This window comes from Molothrus ater, chromosome 28, assembly GCF_012460135.2.
Source record: "Molothrus ater isolate BHLD 08-10-18 breed brown headed cowbird chromosome 28, BPBGC_Mater_1.1, whole genome shotgun sequence".
In the NCBI taxonomy this organism is placed as follows: domain Eukaryota; kingdom Metazoa; phylum Chordata; class Aves; order Passeriformes; family Icteridae; genus Molothrus; species Molothrus ater.
Genome location: NC_050505.2, coordinates 287,965 through 310,638, shown reverse-complemented (window position 1 = coordinate 310,638; position 22,674 = coordinate 287,965). Strand labels below are relative to the sequence as shown.

Genomic DNA, 22,674 nt, shown 5'->3' with positions numbered 1-22,674 from the left:
TAAAACCAGGCAAATGCTGTGTTAGAAGTTAAATAATCAAATCTGTTATTTATAAGTTTGTTTGTCTCAGTTTTCCTTCTATTGCTCAACAAGTCCCAGTTTTGTGAGTGATATGACAGAATGTTCAGGCACCTGAGGGGATCTCAGATTAGGCAATTGTGGGCATGAAGTTGGTTCCTGCTGGAGTTAATTTTGTTCCCTGTAATTAGATATGTATGATCTGTATGCAGTTGTACAAAGGACAGAAATGATGAGTAATTCCGAAACTAAATTCCACACAATACAAATATAACTAAACCATTCTGTCATCTTTGCCTCAGAAATCAGTGTAGGTTTTGGTAGCTGCAAGTGTTCCTGAGAGAACCAGAGCTGGTGTGGATTGTGTGTAGCACTTAGTGCAGCTACTTTGTTTAGAGGGATAAGGCGTGGTTGAAACAGGAAAATTCCAAGGAAAGGAAGCTCTTTCTTGTGTAATTTAGCCAAATTATCTCTGTCTTGCAGTAATCCCTAATGTTTTATCTGTATTCAAAACTGTAGAAGCAGAGTACCCTGACCCTGCCAGTCTCCCTTCAAACAAGCCATAGATTTCATATTCTTGCCTTTTAGCAAATATTTCACTTGGGGATAAAAGAAATTTGCTTTTAGGTAGAGTTTTATTGCTGCAGCACCAAAGAATATGTGCATGCCCATTTTTTCAGGGCATGTAGGGAAGGTTTGGTTCTGACTCTTGTGGGTTATTAAAAACTTCATTGCTTCCCAGAATTCTGTGGCACTTGATGGAATCTTGAGGTTCTGGGCTGCTTTGCATCAAAACAGGAAGACAATTTCTCCAGATTAAGTGTAATTGATGTGGCCTGTGATAGCAGCAGGGCACAAGCAAACCTAGCCCGGGTACCCAGGATGTCAGATGGATTTTGTGGCAGATGATGTTTTGAAACCAAGTGACTTAAGAATTATAATGCATTTAACATAAATGTTGCTTAGGTAGGATATTTTTTAAGTTTTGTGTGTCTGGTTAGTTTTTTTTCCCTATTTCCCATCAAACTCATCATTTCTCATGGAGTGCTTAGAGGTGCATAGCCTCCAATTGTGGTGTTATCTAACCTCTGGATAACTACTGTTCCCAGGCTTTTTTTGGTAATCCCAGACTGCGAGTGAAGAGGAGTTTTCACTGTAAGTGAAAGGGGATTGATGCAACAGTGAGTGTGACACATCCTCAGTAGGAGGGCCACTCTTCTTTTCCTCTTCCCTGCCTGAAAATAGATTTAAGCTTCAGGAGCTGGAAGCTCTCAGCAGCTGAATTTTGTGATGTTGGGAAACTGAACCCCACAGTAGCTTTTCCATCAAACAGGTGCCTGGTATTTAAAAATGCTGAAATGCTGGATTTACTGCTGATTACTTTTTTGTTTAAAGCAGAACAATTCTGCTTGGAAGGAGGATAGTTTATGGACAGATTGAGCCCTTTAAAAAAATTATTATTATTGTTCTGTAATATTGCAGTAGCTGCAAGGAAAAGGCCCAAGGAGATGCTGTAACCTTCAACTGCTCGTTCCTGGTCCTGTATAAATGTTGTGGTGTTGTAGTTCCACAAAGTGTGAAACACTCCCCCTCCTTTCTGAGCTGATTTCAGCTGGGTACCAGGAGTGGGGCTGGATTTCTGCCACTCTGGCCTCTCCTGTTTATGATATTAATAAACTGGTGTCAAATGTCCTGGGAACGGTTTATGCAGGTTGAAAGACCTTTGTTTCAGCCAACAATAGACCTGAATTAGTATGAATAGGAAAAGCAAATAGTCACTTCCTGTCATATTTGAGGGAATATTTGAGTTTGGGAAGTGTGTTTATTAAGACATGTGAACTAAATGCTCATCACTTGCTCTTTGTCCCCAGTAAAATGTTCCCTGTGTATGTGTATTTCTGTTACCTTCCTAAATATGTTTGCAGTGCTAATAACGTAAGGTGGAGTCTCCTGTTTGAATACATTATTTAGGATATTCTTTGGGGGAAAAACTCAATACCTGTGTAATGAAGATTAAAAAGGGGTAATTGACTTAGTTATTGCTTTCCTAATCACATTTATTCCTGGAATGAAAACTTGGAGGCCTCTTGCAAAGACTAGAAACTACTAGGATGAAGTGAAATAATGGGGTGATGCCTCAGCTTCTCTCGAGGTTGAACTGCCTTTCACAGAGTGCTGTAACTGCTCTGTGTGGTTTCTGGGCAGAAGATGCCTTTAGAGCCTCCAGGGAATTCTTGTCAGGTATTAAACAATCCTTTCTTATTGAGTCTGAAGTATTTTCAAGCTGATGTAGCTGATGTTGAGTTGAAAAATGGCTCTGTCTTGAACTGGTATGGTCCCCACTTTGCAGTAGTGTTCACATGGAGTTACTGGGACAGCAGCAGTCTCCCAGAGCTGTGGAGCTCTGGAAGAAGCTTCAGACACCCAGCCCTCCATGCCAGGCTGGGAAGGACTGTAGGGTAGATTGCCTGGGGTGTAGCTGTAAGATACATCCCCAGAGCTCCAAGGACTTGGGAACTGCAGCGAGGGCCGTGACTCCTGTTTTGCTGATTCAGGGTGTTACATGTTTCACATCACATCAACTACTGCTGGAGCCAGCTTAACCTTCACCTGTTAAATATGCAGTGCCTGGGTGTGGGCAGCCCAGTTAGCAGGGGTTTTTTGGGGCGGTTATTTGTGTGGTCTCTTGTAAATGTATTTATTTTCCTGCTTCTCTGCATGTGATCAGGCTGCTTGTGCCTTCTTCTGTTCTCTCAACTAGATCATGTCCAGCCAATGGGCAATGCATGTACTGGGAACTCTGGTTTGCAGCATCTTTTGGACTAAATTCATTTAATTGATACTCTTTTTCTTGTTGGAAAGAGGGAATTTTCCTGTTGATCTTGCATGTGTTCTGAAGGGAACTGCAGTCATGTCTTAATGTTCAAAAATAGAAAGCAATTAATCAGCATGATGAGGGTTAATGGTTTCTGTCCAGAAACCAAACAGTTTTGCATTTGTTTGTGTAGAGACAACATTCTTCTGTCTGCTGTTGTTGTAACAGGAGAGCGTTTTTCACAATAATTTTTGAAACACTTACTAATAAAAACTTATTTGGGGTTAAAAACCCCAAAACTATTAAACTCTCTCATCACATGAAAGGGTTTCAAGGGGCCAGTTCAGGACTGTTTCCTGCTAAGAAATCCTAACCCCATAGGGTTTCTCTGTTCTGTAGGTTTCTAGTGAAGTTGGCTTGAAAGGAGTTTCAGAGTGCAGTGCCAGACTTGGTGAGCAGAAATAAAACCCACAGCCAGTGGCTACAGTGAGCATGGTACAGGTATTGCCCAGAGGATCACAGTTCTAAATCAATTTAAGGTGTAAAAGTTCCTTCCCAAAGCTCATGGTATTATTTTTCAGTGTGAATGCTTTCTTTTCACAAAGATAAAATTTCAGAGCAATTTTATGTCATTTTCAGTGGTAGGAAGCAGGGACACATCAGTGTCTGACACATCTGTTTGCAGAGTGCTTTGACGTGCTGCTGTTTGTCATCTCTGTTTTTCCCTGCCACCACAGGTGTCTTGGAGTCCTGTGCACTGGAGACTTGAGTTTCCTACTATAGATGGAGACAGGAAGCCAGGGGTCTGAGCTTTAAATAAGTTTTCTTTCTGTTCTAGCAAAGCTAGATTCTGGCCTTGATGTAGATGGAAGCTCGTGGAGACTGCATACAGAAGTGCAGTTAATTGGCATTTTGGGTGTGGGCCTTTGTAAATCCAGTTGTGCTAGCTGGAGATGTGGTTGCTCCTGAGTGTGTTCCTTGCTTTCCCCCACTGCAGATTTGCCCATCTGATGCCTTCAGCTCAGTCTCAGTGAACTCTGTTAGCTTAGCAGAACACAAATTGTTTAACAGAAATGAAATGTGTTACCACTGTTCACAGAAGTTTGAAGTGGTGCAGTGTCTGTTGAAGAGGATTATAAGTGTTCCCTGCAGTGATTTCTGCTCCTTCTGAGAGTTGCTGGGTTTGCACAGTTCTTTGTTGGTCTCTTGCCTTGGCCCAGGAATGGCCTGTGGGGGAGAAGAATGGTGATTGTAGTGGTGGAAACTTGCCCTGAGTGGAGATGTTGAAGCAGTTGCCCAAGTGAGGCACAAGTGTGTGCCAGACACAAGAGTTAAAACGTTCAGTGTGCTGCTGCCTATCTGACCTGGATTGTAGTGTTGACCATAGATTGTGCCTTCTCTGAATCCCATTTAAATGAGGATGTTACTTTGATGCCACAGTTAACTCGAGATACCATAAAGATTTCTGGATGCACAAGAAGCTGCTGTTCTAGATGAGAGATTAGCAGATGGTGATGCTGTTCTCTGCTTTACTCTTATCTTGTAAAACTTAATACTTAATCTTGTAAAACTTAATCTTGTAAAACTTAATACTTAATCTACGTATTTGTTCCTATCCCAACTTGTAGAACCTTTGAGTCACTTCTGTGATAATCCTGTTCTCTGCACTTCCAATGCCATCCTCTCACTTGGGCTGTGCAGGGAGGAACAGCTTCAGGTGCATGGGACAGATGGATTTGGAGTTGTTCTGCTCTGAGTGCTGAGTATATAAATAATAATAATATAATAATAATAAATAATAATATAAATAATAATAAAGCTATTTAGGAGCATCACTGGCCTTGCATAAAACTGATGGCAACAAGATTAGGGCTGGTGCCACTGTTCCTGCCGTGGGAGGGGATGGAAGTTTGCTGTTGTGTTTTCTAGGAAGCCATGAGGCCTAACAAAAGTTATTTGCATGAATTTGCAAAACCACCAAAATAACATTGTTTTGTACTTGAGTATTAAGTTGCATTATCTCTATCTATGTGTTACAAATGCAGCTCTATGTTGTCCTAATACACGTGAATCCTGTGGAGTCTTGGAGTACTGATTCTTTCCCTTGCCTCCAGTTCCACCTCCCATTAAAACAGTGACTAATCCAGCTTTGGAAGGCTGGTGATAACAGAGTGTTCTTGGTGTCATTGCTGGTACATGGATTTGACAGCACAAAGAGGGATCTCAGGAGGATGTGGCACGCTGAGCTGTGCTTTGCCGTGCGAGAGTAGAGTCCTGCTTACCTGGGAGCCACAGAGAGCAGGGCAGGCTTAGGAAGTTACAGGAAAAGCTTAATCAAGCAGTATCAAACGTTCATTTTAGGGAGCTAAATAAAAAGTTAAAAATTAAACCTGTAGTAGTAATAATAATGAGTAATAATAATGGCTTTCTAATCCAAAGTTGAACTCATTGTTGAACTAGAACTTCCCTAGTGTATCTTTCCTCAAGGGATTGGCAAAGTTGGAGAAGGAAAGGGAGAAGAAATGGTGAATAAAAGAACAGGGAATATAGAGGAGTCCAGGCAATTAGAGCGAAGTTATGGTGGCTTAGGCCTGCTTGACAAGGTTTAGATTTGATTATTTTACTTAGGTGAGTAATTTATGCTGTGGACTACTATGTGTATTCCCTGTTTGGCCACTGGTATCCTGTGTGTGCTACATGTGGGCAGGGATGTAAATAGGCCTGGGTGAGTCTCAGCACTGAAGCGCTTCTTCACCAAACAGCACTAAATGCTTTCAGCATCAGCAGGAAAATGATGGCTTTGTCATGGTCATGTTTTAATTGTCAGCCTCCCAGGGCTGTTCAAGTGAGTTTGCTCACTTGGAGTGAATGTGCAGGGCAGGGAGCACTTAGGAAATCTTCCTCCTCTCTGTACAGCTCCCAGGTTTGCAAAGCAAAACCCAGCAAACCCAGCCTAATTACTGAGTTACTGTCTGCTGGAGCTGCACCCTGGGCTCCTGTGTGTTTGTGTCTGCCCCAGCGGGGCCAGCAGCACTGAGGAGGAGTTGGCTATCAGACAAATTCGCCTCCCTGGGAAGGAGGGCAGCTTTGTGCAGCAAAATTCCAGAGCTGGTACTTGGGAGAGAGCAGGGAACCAGCTGCCTTTGGCAGAGATGCAGAGGGAGGATTTTATTTTTTCTTGCCACAAGGGGCAATAACCCCTTTCTGGCTTTTCTATGTCTATGTGCATTTCTTCCTGTCCCCATATTTTAAGGAATGAATATATTTTTAATGCCCTCTCTAGTAGAGAAGAGATCTATTTAAAGGACTTGTGGAATGAGTCTCAAGTAGTAAATTGAACAGTAAGAATGCCTTCTCCCAGCTGCCTTTGGATTTGTTACCTAGTCACTTCAGGGAGACAGAATGAATGCAGGGAATCCTTCAGGCAAGTGAATGAAGAGGGAAATGAAGTCAATAGTAAAACTGGTCATGGTAACTTTAGAGCATGCAACCCTTGTGTTCCCTTCCCCCTCTCCACAGACTTTAATTAGGGATGAGGCTGGAATGCAGAGGGTGTTTTCTTTTACACCACCAGCACCCAACTGTTCATGGCATTTTGCTCTCCCTGTTTTCCTGCAGTGTGGAGTTGTGGTACCCTGTGTTGGGAGCTCTCCTCTGCACACAGACATGTGGTCACCCTGCCTTAATCTCGTTTAAACAGCCGTCCTTTGGGATTTACACCTCACTATCTACCTTCAGAGATAAATGCACAATATATCAGGACTCTGGATAAAGGAGTAAATCCAAATCACAAACAGTGGGGTGTTGGTGGGATGACTCAGTGCATCGTGGAGCTACTTAAAATATTTGAAGCCTTGGAAGAGCTTTTGTTTTCTCTCCAGTGTCTTTCATTGTTTGATTGGGGTTTGTTCCCAATGATGAAGTACATAATTCCCAAACAAAACCATTATTGGAAACAAGGAAGTCCAGTCAAAAGCCATAAATTTCTGTCCTTAGCTGTGACTTGAGCTGGAGTTTCTGGAAGCTGCATCTGTTCAGTAGTTTGAAGCAGGGAGGTTTTGCCTCACCCTGGGTTAAAAAGGACCAAACAACCCACAGGTGATTTCCAGACAATGTCTGCAGGTTCTCCTGGACAGGTACTCTTGGTCTCTCTAGGAAGAATGACTCAGGTATATTCAGCAATTGTGCATGGAATTCAAACATTTCCCTGTCTCTATCTCTCATTATGTTTATCCACTCCTCTGCTGCTTCCTCAGTTTGAGGCTGTTTGAGCTTCTGTGGATTTTAATACTAATCCTAAAAGTTGGCTTCTTAATGTTTTTCTTTTGAGACCATTTCTGAAGTGTCCTTGGAATGATTGATTGATGTTTAGTTTGATGAAAATAGCTTTTCCAGGCTGATAAACTGAGGATGTGGTCTCCACATTAGGTCAGCAAATTCGGTTTTCACTTGCCAAGACAGAATTGCCAACCTGTAAATCATCTGCTCTGCTTTATGGATTTTTATAATCTTTTTAAGATTATTTTGAGTTGCTCCTTTGGAAAATTCCAGCAATGGTATTTTGAGCCACTGGGAAGGTATATAAACAATACTTTCTAAATAATTTTAAAATGCCTTTTAAATGTTACAGTTCTTTGTTCAGTCCTTGGAAACATCAAGAGATTGCTCCACTTGTGTAAACACTCTGATTTACTTGCTCTGTGCTTAGGCAGCAGATCAACGTGATTCCAAAACCTTGCACAGAAACCTTTTGGGTCTGGTGAAATAAAGACTCTCTTTGTTCCTGCCATGATTGACTCGCTGCTGCAGAGTAGGTGACATGTTTTGCCTACCAAGCATGTTTTCTAAGCAGAGTTTATATAAAGTTCATGGAACATTAAAACAGATAGCCTCTTCTCTACTAATAAAATCCTCTTTATTATATTATTGGAAACAAAGTTAATACAGAATTGCTTTTCAGGTTTGTGATGGGCCTTCTGGAATGAAGTCATTGGATTACAGTTTTCTTGTGCTGGTTTGGATTGATGAAGCTGGTTTATTCCCTTTTCCATAGACATTTGGACACTGATAAAACTTCATCACAATCCTTTCTTCAAAGTTTCGGATCACTTGATGGTGACAGTGCACATGGTCTGCATTCACTGCAACATGTGGAGGGCCCCTAGAGTGTGAAAGTGTGTTTAAGTATTTGTCACTGAGTTTTTCTGGTTCCAAACACTGCTTTTAACAGGGGAAAAGGCATTTGAGATCTGCTGGATTCCTTTATTCTTCTTTTTTAATTTGAACTGATTCTCTTTCCAGTGCACTGGCCTAGTGGCCTCAGAGCCTTACCTGAAGCTCTGAGATGTGTTTTATCCTTTTCCTATTCCCTATCAAAGTCAAACACCATGTTTTGATTTTATTTTATTGGCTCCTCCAGTTTCTGTCTCCATGTCTGCTGTGGAAGAATTTAGTCCTGCTTGAATCCAGTCAAGTGTCCAGATCTTGCTGGTGGTTTTGATGGTTCGAGCACTTGAAAAGCAAAGATGTCTCATTGAAACTTAAAAAACTTAAAGCAGGTTGTGAAAATAAAGATGATGTGCAGAAGGAGAGGAAAACTTTGCCAGGTTGTAGCTCCTGGATCAGGGAGAGCTGTAGGAAGCTTTGGATGGCTCTGGGGGAAGCAGACTCTGCCCTGTCTCCATGTGCTGATGGATCAGGGACCAAAACCTCTCTTGAGTTTGAGATTTTTGTGATCAGTGGCTTGATTTGACTATAGAGTTTTGTATCTCTGAGGTGGAGATAAAACTGTGCAGCAGCTCAGTGTTTCCATAGTGTTTTGCTCAACCTGCTGTAGAACATTTTCATTCATAAATAGATTTCAGGTTATGTAGGTGATTCCTACCCCACTACCCCTTTGCTTTCAGGTCACTAAAAAACATTCTTTGAAACCATTTAGCAGTCTCAGAAGTGTTTCTACAACAATAAGTGTCTGTGAAGGGATAGTGAATGGAACTGAAGGACACACATACAGATCTGTGCAGAGGAATACTTGTAAATGATGTAATAACCTCGGAATTCTTTGTCCCAAGTTATGCAAGAAGGAGAACCTGGTTCCCTTGGTACTGGTACTGCAGGTGCCCTGCAGGAATGAGGGTGTACCTTGCTGTGTCCTGCTTTTTGCCTTTGTCGCAATCGTGTCTTCATCTCCTGTGACTGATGCTGCCATGTCGTGTTTTACACCCTCAGCACTGGCAATGTCACACTGCACCTTGCTCTCAGAGAGGTCCTGAGATGCTTGGGGGGAGGAGAAGACCGATCTGATCTCCAGCTTACGGTGTGCCAGCAGATAATGCTGTGGCCTAGGAGGGGTTTGGGAATCAGATAAGGGGTCAGTGGTTGTTATCTCTGACATTGTGCTGGAAGAAAAGGGCACTGAAATGCATCCTGTTTCCAGCAGCCATCAGTGTGGTGGCAGTAGGGCCCTACACATCTGCTTCTCCCTTAAACATCCCTGCCAAGTGCTCCTGGCACTGGGAAGGGATCCTTCCCCAGCGTGTGGCCAGCAGGAGCAGCTCTGTGTTTGCAGGCACCCACCTGGGGACAGGAGGGAAAACACCACAGCTTGGGGATACTCTCTTGTGCTGCTGAAGGGCTAAAATCACCAAGGAATTCGAATTATCGCTGGAGAAAAGAAGGATAAGATGTGTCCATGTTTTGGGCAGTTAGGATGTTACCACAGATGAGAACCCACAAGCAAATCCAGGCACTGGGGAGGTTGAAAAGCTCCCTCTGTCATTTCTCCAACACCTTTAAATCCACCCAGCTCAGCACCAGTGTTTTGATGTCTGGCTGTTGCTTTGATGAAGGTATGGGAACGTGGAATTCCAAACAGGGCATTACTGGTTTGCATGTACAACTGCTTGTTTGCTTTCTAGTACACATTTCTTTGTAAAATCTCTATCTTGGCCCTGGTTTGGGATTACTTAAGCAGAAATCACTTTTTTCTGTCACATTTTTAGCATTTTTTTTTCCTTTGGAGAGGGAATAGTCCAAGATTACACTGTGGAAGGCACATTGGATTTATTGATGTATCTTGAGTTTTAAAACAAATTCATATTTTTCCATTGTGATTGCTGCTAAGGAATGTATTTGGTTTTAATTTAAAACTGATCCCATACTTGGAATGATCTGCATGGTGTCAGTCAGGCACTGGAGAGGTTTCAGTACCTTGTCACCCCTGCCTGAGCCTGTTGGACTCCTTGGAGATGAGGGATATGGGTGCTGAAAATTTGTTTGTGCACTTGAGTCTGTGATAAAGCAGGATCTGCATCAGCTTGGAAATCACTGGGGGAAAGCTTGGATTCTCCTGAAAATCAAAAAGGCAAGAATGTCTGGGATCTACAGAAAAGTGGTTGTCTTTCTGCTATGTGAGATTTGTATTATTATTAAATACAATATATAGCATCATCAGACCTAGGAAAATAGGGATTTTTGTCCTTAAACGAAGGTTTTTCTGGCTGCTGTGGCTGCCTGTTCTAAATTTTCCAGTGACTTTCACAAAATAAGTACTTTGATTAATTTATCCATCTGTTCTTGTATGGATATATGAGACTTCTAAGGCCATTTTTTTCTCTGCCCTTTCCACATACATGGACACATTGACTTTGCTAATAATTCACTGTATTGTCTTACCAGTTTCAAGACTGTCAGAGCTTGTAGTGTAAAGTCTTTGTTTTTCTCAGCAGTAATTATTCTGTGTATTTCTCACTGCTGAGATATGTTAGTGTGTTTTTCTTCAATTAGTTGATAACTTCTGAAGTAAGGTCTTTTCCTGTTGGAGGAGTCCAACCCGTGTGCTTTGCCTTGTGTGAAAAAGTCAAAATTGGACTGCTTGGTTTGCACCTCCCTCTTTCTGCACATTGATGAATTGTTTCTTATCTCTGTGCCCCCTTGCCCTGGGAGAGGTACCTATGAATTACCATATCTGCAGCTCAGTGCTTTGCATCTTAAGCTAAATCACTTAATCTTGGTCACAAGTACAAGAACGATTGGCTGAAGTGACTGCTGCCTTCTGGGATGAAAAAATGATGAGCACTGGAATGCAAGTTCTTTAGTGTGTGATGTGGACCCAGGTTCAGGCTGCAGTTGTGTTGCTGTCCTTAACTCTGTTTGGGGACATTCCAGCCAGTGCAAGCAGTGCAGTGGCAGGGAGGTCCCTGGGGATCTCTAGGGCAGTTTGTGCCGAGGAATACAGAACTCTGTGGAGCTGGTGTTTGGCTCTAAGTCAAGCAGGTATTGATCTTGTTTAAGTCTAAAATGTTATGAATGCAATGGAGAAAAAAGAAACCATCCCACAGAAAATACTGTTTATCTACTGCTGACTGGCATGGAAGTGAAATGGCCTTAAGACTTGGGTATGCAAAACTCTCAAGTGGTTTCTCTGGCAGAAAATTAGATTTATAGAGTTGTGTTTTAATTTGGTGTTTCAAAAATGGTTTGGCTTCTGATTCAACTATTTGGGAGTCCAAGGAGCATTTGTACCTTTGGAAATGTGAATGGGTGGGCTTGAGCTTAAGTTGTAATTTGTCCTTTCTTAAGTATGAACAGCTCAGTTTGATACTAGGGATTACTATTCGTGTCACTGTATATTTACAATTTAATTCTAGCACTCCCTATAAAAACACTTGTGATAATGTAAACCTTCTTCATCCAGAAGAGGTACTCAGGTGTTTTGAAGACTGTTGAGGTTTTTTCCTGATTTTCTGCAGCTGTTTATTCCTTGCATTCCTTAAACACAGGTATCTGAACTTTTCTCCCCTGACACCTTTTGCCTTTAAGTTATCAAATGTGTACTAAGTCCTTAAAAAAAAAAAAAAGGTGCTTTGAGGTCATGTGGATAATGATTGTATCTAAATCATGCATTAGGAAAAATTGAGAAAATAAAGGTACACAGTTGCTCTAGGAAGGTACAGTCTGTATTATCTAGAGTCAGAGTAGAAAAACCCGTTCTAAGAGGCTGAGGATATTAAACCTTTAGGAACCAAGTAATGCACAAGACCATGCTTGTAGCTCTGGCCTGGTGATCTATAAATGCTTCTCAAATGTACAGCGTAAAAACTATGGTTATTTTTTGGAAGACACTTCTACTTTCATTTTATAGGTGTCCTTTAAATAAAGTATAATTTTTTAATGGTTTGGGGGTTTTTTAATCATGGCCTTCTTGGCCACTTGGTATTTAGAAGAATGATTAATTAGGGGGATTTATTTTTGTTGTTCTGCAGCGGATATAATTTCTACAGTAGAATTTAACCATTCTGGAGAGTTGTTAGCAACAGGAGACAAAGGAGGGAGAGTTGTCATCTTTCAACAGGAGCAGGAGGTGAGTGCTGTCTAATTACATTGTTCTTTCTATTCCCTTTTTAAAGGAGCATGTTTTTATAAAACCCCTTACACGAAGTGCATGCCTGTGTGATAAGTGATTACAATACTGAAATTTAATGAACTTTGTGATAGAAGTTATTTTAAACACTCTTTGGTTGTGGTATAAAGAATGTTGAAAGGGAAGACCAAAAGGGATAGGACACAAAAGACCCTTGAGGGAGCTGAAGTTGGTTCTTGTACAGTGACTCTTCGGGCTGTGATGATGATCCCAGTGTAACTGGGGATATTAAAATTTGCCCTTTAGTAAGTGTGTGACTGTGACCTCAGATGTCCTTTTCCACAACCACAGAATCCCCATAGCAGAGGTATCTTTTCTCCCTTTACCCTTGTGTTTTGGTCTCTTGGCTCCAGCTCTCTGTCATTGGGCAGCTGAGCTGCAGTGCCTGATTTTAACTGAGGCTGGAAGTTGGAAGTTGTTGTGGTTATAATGTATTTCCAGGAGAGGGGGTTTCAGGGAGATGTCACCTCACTGCCTAGAGATGCCACTGTTAGTTTGGTGTAGTTTTTCCTTCAATTTCCATTGTAAAACTCCCAAAGCTTGGGATTTCTGGTTCCCTGAGCAGAGGGCTGATCTGTGGGCAAGGCACCGTCCCTGTGCCAGCAGCTCCTCTCGGTCAGTGGGGACATCTAGTGGGGCTGTGTGGCACCAGCTCTTGGAGTTTTTTGTGGCTTTTTATTGTTTTCCTTTTATTTCTTTATTACTTTTAATTCTTGAGTTGTAGCTTGATGCTTTTAAGAATCCTCTTGTGTAGCTTAAAGTTGCAGCAGTTCCTTGCCTGCTTTCAGGTGAGCTGTATTTCAATGACTCCTTGGTTTTTGGAGCATAATCCAAGCTCACATCCTTAGGAGCTGGGATCCAGGGCTAGGAAGAACAGCCGGGTTGTCAGATGAAATTCCACAGAATTGGTTTTGGCATTTTTTTTACTTCTCTTTGTTTAGGGAATGATTTGTGTTTATGGACTTACTTCCTTGATGCACTGGTAGTTGGTTGTTCCAACAAACTGTCTAGAGCAGATTTTATATGTGAAAGTGTATAAAATAGAAGTGTATATAAGATTTTATATGTGAAAGTGTATAAAATAGAAGTGTATGTAAGATTTTATATGTGAAAGTGTATAAAATAGAAGTGTATGTAAGATTTTATATGTGAAAGTGTATAAAATAGAAGTGTATATAAGATTTTATATGTGAAAGTGTATAAAATAGAAGTGTATATAAGATTTTATATGTGAAAGTGTATAAAATAGAAGTGTATGTAAGATTTTATATGTGAAAGTGTATAAAATAGAAGTGTATATAAGATTTTATATGTGAAAGTGTATAAAATAGAAGTGTATATAAGATTTTATATGTGAAAGTGTATAAAATAGAAGTGTATATAAGATTTTATATGTGAAAGTGTATAAAATAGAAGTGTTCTGTTTGGAATTCTGTGCCTCTTTCTGCCACACTGCACTGGAGAGCTTTGCAGACCACGCCTGCAGGAAGAGAAACACTGACAAGGGCTGTGTGAAGAGCTGTGCAAACCTGTGTGGCTTCACCCACTGCCAAACTGCTGCCACCTCCGGGCTGGAATGTGGCAGCCAGTGACATCAGCTCAGTGCCAGGCAGGAAGTGAATCCTGCATCTCACAGAAACTGAGGAGGAATTTGCGTAGGCACGGTGCAATTACCTAAATTGGAATTTAACATCAGGCGCTTGGGCCAACACCTCTCCTTGTTTGGAATTTTTTGTTTTCCTTTGAGCACCATGAGACTGAGAGTTTAAATTTAGATTTTATCCCAGGGATGGATTTCACATATTACTGGGTTTATGTATTATTCTGGTCCTGTAAGGTTTTACTAGAATACACACATAGGATATTTAAGCCTCAGTCGTTATGGTTAGTCTGGAATTGAAGGAAAGTTCCCTGGATTTCCTAAGGCATTTCCTACACCACAATAGATTTCCTTTCCAAGTTGTTCCATGCAGGGACCCAGCTTCAGTTGTTAGTTCTGACTGAGGCTTAGAACAAAGTCCCTTCCATTCTCCAGGGTGGGAAAAGCAGTGTAAGGGACAGGTGTGGTACAGAATTCTGGTGCCAAATGTGATTTCTAAGCGTTTTGCCCCATTATCCCTTCCCTGCCCCCAGCTTATTTTAAAGGACAAGAATTCCTGCCAGCTCTCAGGGTACGAAGCACGAGAAAATGATGCAAAGAATGTGACAAATGTGGGCCAGCAAGGGTTGTGTCAGATGTGTTTTAGTGAGCTACTGAGGGATTAAATGAGCCCGTGGACATGAGACAAAGTCCCCAGCCAGGAACATATCACAGCAAAGGCATCTGATGGTGCAATCTCTGGAGTTGGTGGCACAGGAATAAATCACAAAATTCAGCTTGAAACCACTACAGGTGAATGTGGGGAGTACTACATCAGAATGGATCCAATTTTCTGCACCCAGTGGATGAAATTCAAGGTTCAGTCCATGCAGTGCAATATTTTGGTGCCTAAGACACAGCTTTTGGAAAGAGGAATTGTGTCATTTTTCAGTTTTGTAAAACCAGTTTTACACCTGGTCAGGTAACTGCAGGGGTGACTCTAATGCCAGAGCAGAGGTGATGAGCTTTCCTCCTCTCTAGAAAGAGAAAGAAAAAGCTGCTTAAGCAGTTCAGAAGCTCTCAGAGGACTTGGAGATTATAAACCAGAATAGTGGAGCTGCTGGTATAAATTTAGAGGTGCCATGTGGGATTTCCATAGTGTGCCTGGAAAGCTGAATGTACTCACAGAGTAGATTTGCCATTTGTGTGTTTGTGTTGCAGGGGAAGAAATATTCCCTTTAAACAGCAAAGATGGAAAAATTGAGGATGAAAGAAGTTGTAGTTTGTTTTTGTTGGGTTTTCTTTTTAATAGGTAAAATATTTGTTTGTTCAGCTGCTCAGCATTAACATGAAAACTTGTTGGAGATGTTACTCACATTCTGTGGAGAGTTTCTGGAAACTTAAACTGCTGCATGAACTGTCTCTTCTCTGATGTTTTTCTTAGCCAAAATAGTGGAAACTTTAATAAATTTCTTGCCACAGAGATGATGCTCATCTTATTTGGTTGACAGGATCATGAAAATCAAGTAGGTTGTACCCAAATGTACATTGTATACATGTCTTGATCATTTAATTCTCTTTTTAGAACAAAACCCAGTCTCACAGTAGGGGAGAATACAATGTTTACAGTACCTTTCAAAGCCATGAACCAGAGTTTGACTACTTGAAAAGTTTAGAAATTGAAGAGAAGATCAACAAAATTAGGTGGTTACCCCAGAAAAATGCTGCTCAGTTTTTATTGTCTACAAATGGTAAGTATTTTCCACCATAACATGTTATTATGTAGGTTTGTTATTAGGATTTGGTCTAATCCTCTGCAGAAGGCTGGAATCAAGCAGGGTTTAACTGCAAGGATCGGGGGATGTGGTTCTGCCTTCCCTGGGCACAGGTGTCCCCAGCACAGGGTGGGGTATTTGGGATTTAGTTGCTTTACAGCCCCTGTGTACAGCTCATGTGAGACCTTCATGTGTGTGAGTCCCTGTGTCAGAGCTTACATTAATCATTGATAGCAGTCCCTGTCCTGACTGAAACTTGCTCTAACTCTTAGAAAAAGAACAAACTGTGGAGGAGGTTTTTTAATGCTTTTTGTCTTGTTTTCCCCAAGCAGCATTTTTGTCTTTTTTGGTGCACGTGGGCGGCCTTGTCTTGTTTGAAGGCATCAGCAGTGATGACTGGTGTCTCTCCACAGCTCTCATTTTAACCTGTGGTTGTTTCATTGCAGATAAAACAATAAAGTTATGGAAAATCAGTGAAAGGGACAAAAGACCCGAGGGTTATAATTTAAAGGAGGAGGATGGACGGTATAGGGATCCTACTACAGTTACAACACTACGGGTGAGTAGCTCACGATCTGCTAATTCCTGCTCTCCCAGCCCATGGCTCCAGGAGGAACCACCCCACCACATCATTAACTTCATCTTTCCTGTGATGGCCCTTGGCAGAAATACTGACTTGGAAGATATTTCATCCAGCTTGGGATGCTGAAGGACTGTGCTGAGCAGCGCTGATGTCTGTGGTAGGCTGGGATCTCACTCTTGCCCTGCTCTGTGTGTTGCAGGTGCCAGTGTTCAGGCCTATGGACCTCATGGTGGAAGCCAGCCCACGAAGGATATTTGCCAATGCCCACACGTATCACATCAACTCCATCTCCATCAATAGCGACTATGAAACGTACCTGTCTGCAGACGACCTGCGGATCAACCTGTGGCACCTAGAAATCACTGACAGAAGTTTTAGTATCCTTTTGCCATTGTTCTGTGGGATGGGAACAGGAAAACTGCTGGGTTTTAGTTCCTTTCATGAGAAGTGTTTAGTATATATACAGAGAATTCATCTCCACTAATCCTGGTTATTTCTCCCTGGTAATTGTAGGGGCTTTTACTTCTGGAGAAGGAATGGTTTGGTTTGGAAGGGACATTAAAGCTCATCCAGGTGGGCAGGAGCAGGTTGCTCCAACCTGGCCTTGGACACTTCCAGGGATGGAGCAGCCACACCTGTGGGAAGTTTTTATTACAAAATATCATTTTATAACATAGCAGTATAATTAGAATTTAAGCAAAATAAAGTTTTATATGAAATACTTGGGATATAATTTGTAGTATAGAATTAATTACTACTGGAGTGTGGAGCAAAACGGAAGCAGGTGTTTGCTGCTGTAAGAATTATCCTGAAACCAATTCAGAATGTGATGTTACCACCTTGCTTTGTAGAAAAATTGGGTGGCTTGATTTTAACTCTTACCTGGGTTGTGCCTGGGTCCCACAAGCCTGAAGTAGCATTTCTGAAAGCATCTAAAACTGAAAAATACCTTGGGAAAAACCCATTTCGCTGAAGGCAATTCCTTAAAGAGCTGCTGCAGATATTGTAGATATCAAGCCTGCCAACATGGAGGAGCTGACAGAGGTGATCACAGCTGCAGAGTTCCACCCCAACAGCTGCAGCACGTTTGTCTACAGCAGCAGCAAAGGCACAATTCGCCTGTGTGACATGAGGGCATCAGCCCTCTGTGACAGACATTCAAAGTGTGAGTGCTGCAGTTTAACGTCTCCCTGTGCCAGAGGACATTTGCTGTTAGAGTATATCAAACACTGAATGGTCTGTGTGGATTTGTGCAGAATTCCTGTAGTATATTGAGTAGATCTAAAGCCTAAAATCTAAATAAATCTTATGTTTTCCTGGAGTAAAAGTAGTGAGTAAAATGAGTAGCAGCTTCTGTTTGGACACCAGGAATGGCTTTTTGCAGACTTCAGGTGATTAAAGGGCATTTGGTCTGTACTTGGTGATGGAAATCTGGTGCATGTGTGAATCAAGACTTCACATATTACTGAATAATTCATTTATTAAGAAGCCAACCTTGGCTTGCTACAACAATAGAGGGTATGGCAACTGTATTACAAATGTTTCTTCTTAAAAGTTATTTTATATAACACAGAGTAACACAAGGTAGAAAGCTTATTGAGACAATGTTAAAGTAATTCAGGTGTATCTTGTATCAAAGAGACGCAAACTGACCTCTTGAAATGCCTGTCTTATTTTCTGGCAGTGTTTGAAGAACCAGAAGATCCTAGCAACAGATCATTTTTCTCTGAAATCATCTCTTCCATATCTGATGTCAAATTTAGCCACAGTGGTCGATATATGATGACTAGAGATTATCTGTCAGTGAAGATCTGGGATTTAAATATGGAAAATAGACCTGTGGAAACATACCAGGTATTGGGTGAAAATCATGTGGGCTGGAAATTAAAAACCATGACAGGGCCTGAATCTTACTGATAGTCTTGATGTGGCAGTTACAGTTTTGTCTCTAGATTCAGGTAGAGCATCCCTGAGGTTTGGGGATTCCACACTCCTGCTGAAAGGCTGTGCTGTTTGCAGGGTGGTCACAGAACCCAAACCCATGTTTGGGGCTGAAAAAGCCTCACTCTTACCCAGTGGGAATTTGGGATGTGGAGAGGCAATCTCCAGCCATGAGACTGTGACAAGTCTTTGGCTTTCTTTATGTTCTGTGCTATATCCTGAAGAAAACGGGGTGAAACATTTCCTTTTTCATAAAATGTTTTTAGCTGCCACTGAAAATTGCTGTTTTCATTATAAGAAAGAGCTCTTGTGAACAGTCTCAGGTTCCTTGCTTTTGGAACAGTCTGGGAAGGCTGTTTTACAGGTATGAGTCTATGGCCCACTCAATTTTTCTGATCCCTCTTTTCCAGGTGCATGAATACCTCAGGAGTAAACTCTGCTCACTGTATGAGAATGATTGCATTTTTGACAAGTTTGAGTGCTGTTGGAATGGATCAGACAGGCAAGTGGAATTCTTATCCCTGTGCACTTCAAATCTTTCCAAAATATTCTTAAAATGGGCAGTGGACCTCAAACACCTGGATTTGGACAATGCAGTAGTACTTCAGTAGACTGTAACATGTGCATTATTAACTGTAAGAATCTGTACCAGACCTCTAGGGGAACCCATGGGAAAACCTTCCAGGAATGTTCTTTTTACAGTAATTTACCATGGTAGTGACCTGCCAATAGCACCACTTAGGCCAGCTCTTGCTTCTGTGCTAATCATGCCATTAGCTGCTTATTTGTGGCATTTAAAGCAGCTCATTGGTTCCTTGTCAGAACTGTCAGACGTGGTGCGCTTTATTTATTTTTTTAAATCTGGCATCTATCTGCCCAAATATTTTTTGAGGCAAAGGAAGGACAGGGAAACTTGTAAGTCTGTTTTTCTTACTGAACAGCTGATGCAGAATCAGGGGCTATAAGGGATTTTCACAAACTAGATGTGCTGCTTAGTACCTAAATTTGCACACCCTGTGTGTCACTAAAAATCCGACGTATTGGCTCTCTCCCGTGTGTGTGTGTGAAAAGCAAATTAAATAATGGCATTTGAGGTGCTTTGATAATAAAATACCTCAGAGGGCCCAGGGAAGGTAAAAGGGTATTTTTGGGAGGTTTTAAATTTATAAAACCTGCTTCCCTTTAGCTGTAGCAGGTGTGGGTGATGCCACCTCCCTTCCATGTGCGCGATCTCATTGAGACCCTCCTTGAGACCCTCTGGCTTGCTAAAAGGAGAAGGCATTCCTAACTGACATCTTCCTTCCTTCCCCCTCTGTGCAGCATTGTCATGACAGGGTCTTACAACAACTTCTTCAGGATGTTTGACAGAAACACAAAGCGAGACATCACCTTGGAGGCGTCCCGGGAGAACAACAAACCGCGCACGGTGCTGAAGCCGCGGAAGGTGTGCGCCAGTGGCAAGAGAAAGAAGGACGAGATCAGTGTCGACAGCTTAGACTTCAACAAGAAGATCCTGCACACAGCCTGGCACCCCAAGGAGAACATCATTGCTGTAGCTACCACAAACAACTTGTATATATTTCAAGACAAGATGAATTAGGGTTGGCATTCCTAACTGAAGAGTCACTTCCTGCATAGTTGAAATAGTTGAATCTAGCATTTGTACCTGTAACAAAAGCAAGTGAGAGGTCCATTATGGCACCCCTTTCCAGTGTTTAAAAATGTGCCATATGACAACACACTTTTATAGCTCCATGGAGAAGGCTCTGTGGCTCTGTTGTCTCCGTACCTGCTAGCCATTTAGGTGAGGATAGGGCACTTTTTAATTTAAATGACTACTTGCACCATCTTGCCTAATGGACTAGACTGGACTGTCTCAACATCGGTTTACTCCACTTTTTATGCCTTCCATTGTGATGACGTCAGACACAGGGAAAGCCTTCAATCATGCTATGGGATTTGTGTAACCTCATTACTGTATCATTCGTGGCCCCCTTTTTTTATTAAATACAGCTCATTCTTGCTGTGGCTTGTAGCATTCCTCCTCCTTCTGGCCTCCTGGACTCCCCCTTCCCCCTCGTCCCCCCTCCACCTCGCCTTGGTGGTGGTGTATGGAAAAAAAATAAACAAAATAAAGCACATAAAATGGGTCCGTTTGGGGTCAGTGGTAAAGGGGGTCTGTGTTGCAACAAGTGTTTTAATAAACAGTTGACTGTAATCACTCCTTGCCATGTCTGGCACCAAAAAAAAAGAGAAAATAAGGAAAAAAACAAACTACTGAATAAAAGTGACAAAGAATGGAGAATCTGTTTTCTTTTTTTTTTAATCTACCTCTTTATACAAATACTCTGTGTTTTACCTTAGATGCATGAAAATAAAATTATGTTTTTTGTAATGATTTTAACCAGTATTAATTATTTTTCATGGGAATGAAGAGAGGGAGGGATTTCACAGGTACCTGCATTCATTCCTGAGTAATCTGGGCACCAGCCAGTGTATGACCACTTCCATCTCTGCACCACAACTGCTGTCAGGTTTTGATCTGAGCAGCCACTTCCTGTGCCCTTGAATGCTCCTCTTTTTAACCTGTTGCTTTAATCAGAAAGGGAATAGAATCTTCAGGTTTTAAATTCCATTTTTTGGGACTGATGTCTTAATGTTTAGTTTCATCCTGGTTTCTTCAATGCCTTGTTTTAGGATAAAATACCTTTAATGCCTTGTTTAGAGCACCAAGTCCCCTGTGGCTTTGTGAGAAATTGTCCAAGCTCCTGTGTGGTGTTCTGTAGTACAAGCCAGCACCATGGTTCCATAGCTAATGACTGCACTGCATTCTGCTGCTCTATTTTCTGTATTTATTGCTAACTGGAAATGTAGTTTAACCATGCAAATGTTTTCTTCTGGCTTTTGGCTTTGCAAAGTTCCTGCACTTATAGAAATGTTCACTGGTGCAAGGAGCCAAACATGTGGAGTACAGAAGCTGCATGAAATAAGTGTTCATAGTGATGTGAGAGATTTCAACTCCTCAGCACATAAGGCTTATCCAAAGATTAACTAGATATTGATGCTTTATAAGGCTCATGAGTTTTTACTTCCAGTATTTTTGCTGATTGTGCTTTTAGGTTTTGTTCCTCCTTCATGGAAATGTTCAGTAAAGTTTGAATTCATGGTGAATTTACCTTGACTGGGAGAATTTTTGCTTTTGAGTTACCTGTATTTAATTATTTCTGTGGCTTAGAGGTAGTTATTAAAATGACATTATGATTTGATCAACTGAGATACTATTTCTGCTGTAAAATTTTGGCTGGGTTAGAGGTTATTAACAAGACTACTATTGCAATCACTCTTCAGTTTTTTTAAGTCCTTCTGCAGTGATGTGAAAATGTAAAAATTCTAATATTTATTAATCCAGTTCTCTTAAATACAGTATTTGTCTTGTACCATGCATGTGTGACCATGAGCCTTTGTAAGGATTTTACCTTTTTTTTCACCTGTTAGCCTTGTAAAACAAATGAATTGCCCCAGGAACAGCAGCTGTTTTCCAGTGGGTGAATAAACAAGTGGGCCCTACTCCTATTTAGTAGCATGTGACTAATTTTACTCCAGCAACCAGACCTTCCAACAGTTGGAGAAACAACTCGTTGAGTAACATTAATCACATGTGTAGCTGTTTCCAGGGCCAAAGCTTATATTCTTTATCTTCCTGTGAGGGCACTGAGGTGATTAGATGCTTTTGCTGTGGAGCTGGTACAATCATGTTCTGTGAAGGTGTAGGTTTAAGGGTGCTGGATTGGGAAGATGAGGGCCATGGTATTGAGGCTGCTGTTCCTGTGCCACCCAGAGCCCCAGGGATGCACTGAAGGTGCTCAGCACAGCCCCACGTGGAGCTGAGCAGGTGAGGATGGCACAGAGTGACCGGGTGCAGTCACCCAGAGCAATACTCCAGTACAGCTTCCTCTGGCACCACAGCTGGGCCTGCTGGGATGGGTTAAAGCTCACCTTGGAAAGGGTTTGGGTTTGCTGGTAATGGTGATCCTTGAGATGTCATTCATCTGAGGTTTAACTTGTCCTCACCAAACCCAGCTCCTGCCTGCGCTGTCACACTATCCATTAGAGAATTCTCTAAGCACACTGTCCACTGATACATGCTGTAAATCATATATTTTATTAATAAAAGTACACAGAGAATATACTTTGTCAGGATGCTTTTTATGCTCTTTCCTGCCCCTGTCCTTTTCTGTGTTTGCAGGTATTTTTGAATGAGCGGCCTCTTCCCTATGCCTGGGGAACTGTGTCCCCGTTCCTGCCCTAGGCAGGCTGGTACTGGTCACTGCCTTCAGCTGCTCCAGTCACACAGCATCCTCAGTGCCCAGTAAAACCAGTGCAAATCTGCAATTCCCAGTCCCTGAATGCCAGACTAAACACGGGGAAGGCATTCTCCTCCCTGCATCTTGTCTTTATGCCACTGATGGTACTGAAATGCCACCAAGCACCACTCAGGTCGTTTGTATCTACAATGTGACAGCAGCAGTGTCACTCGTGCCA

At 41.8% G+C, this 22,674-nt stretch overlaps 1 protein-coding gene across 2 annotated transcripts in view; it reads left to right on the top strand.

The window, feature by feature from the left end:
* Nucleotides 1-22,319, top strand: part of PPP2R2A (protein phosphatase 2 regulatory subunit Balpha) — a 38,776-nt gene extending 16,457 nt beyond the window's left edge. For both annotated transcript variants that reach the window (XM_036396697.2, XM_036396696.2), the window contains exons 3-10: nt 12,097-12,194; nt 15,419-15,584; nt 16,055-16,167; nt 16,391-16,568; nt 17,192-17,356; nt 17,876-18,045; nt 18,543-18,634; nt 19,453-22,319. In XM_036396697.2, coding sequence (XP_036252590.1) covers nt 12,097-12,194; nt 15,419-15,584; nt 16,055-16,167; nt 16,391-16,568; nt 17,192-17,356; nt 17,876-18,045; nt 18,543-18,634; nt 19,453-19,732 — 1,262 coding nt within the window. In that variant the 3' untranslated portion in view covers nt 19,733-22,319. The remainder of the gene's footprint in view (nt 1-12,096; nt 12,195-15,418; nt 15,585-16,054; nt 16,168-16,390; nt 16,569-17,191; nt 17,357-17,875; nt 18,046-18,542; nt 18,635-19,452) is intronic.
* The last annotated feature ends 355 nt before the right edge of the window (nt 22,320-22,674 follow it).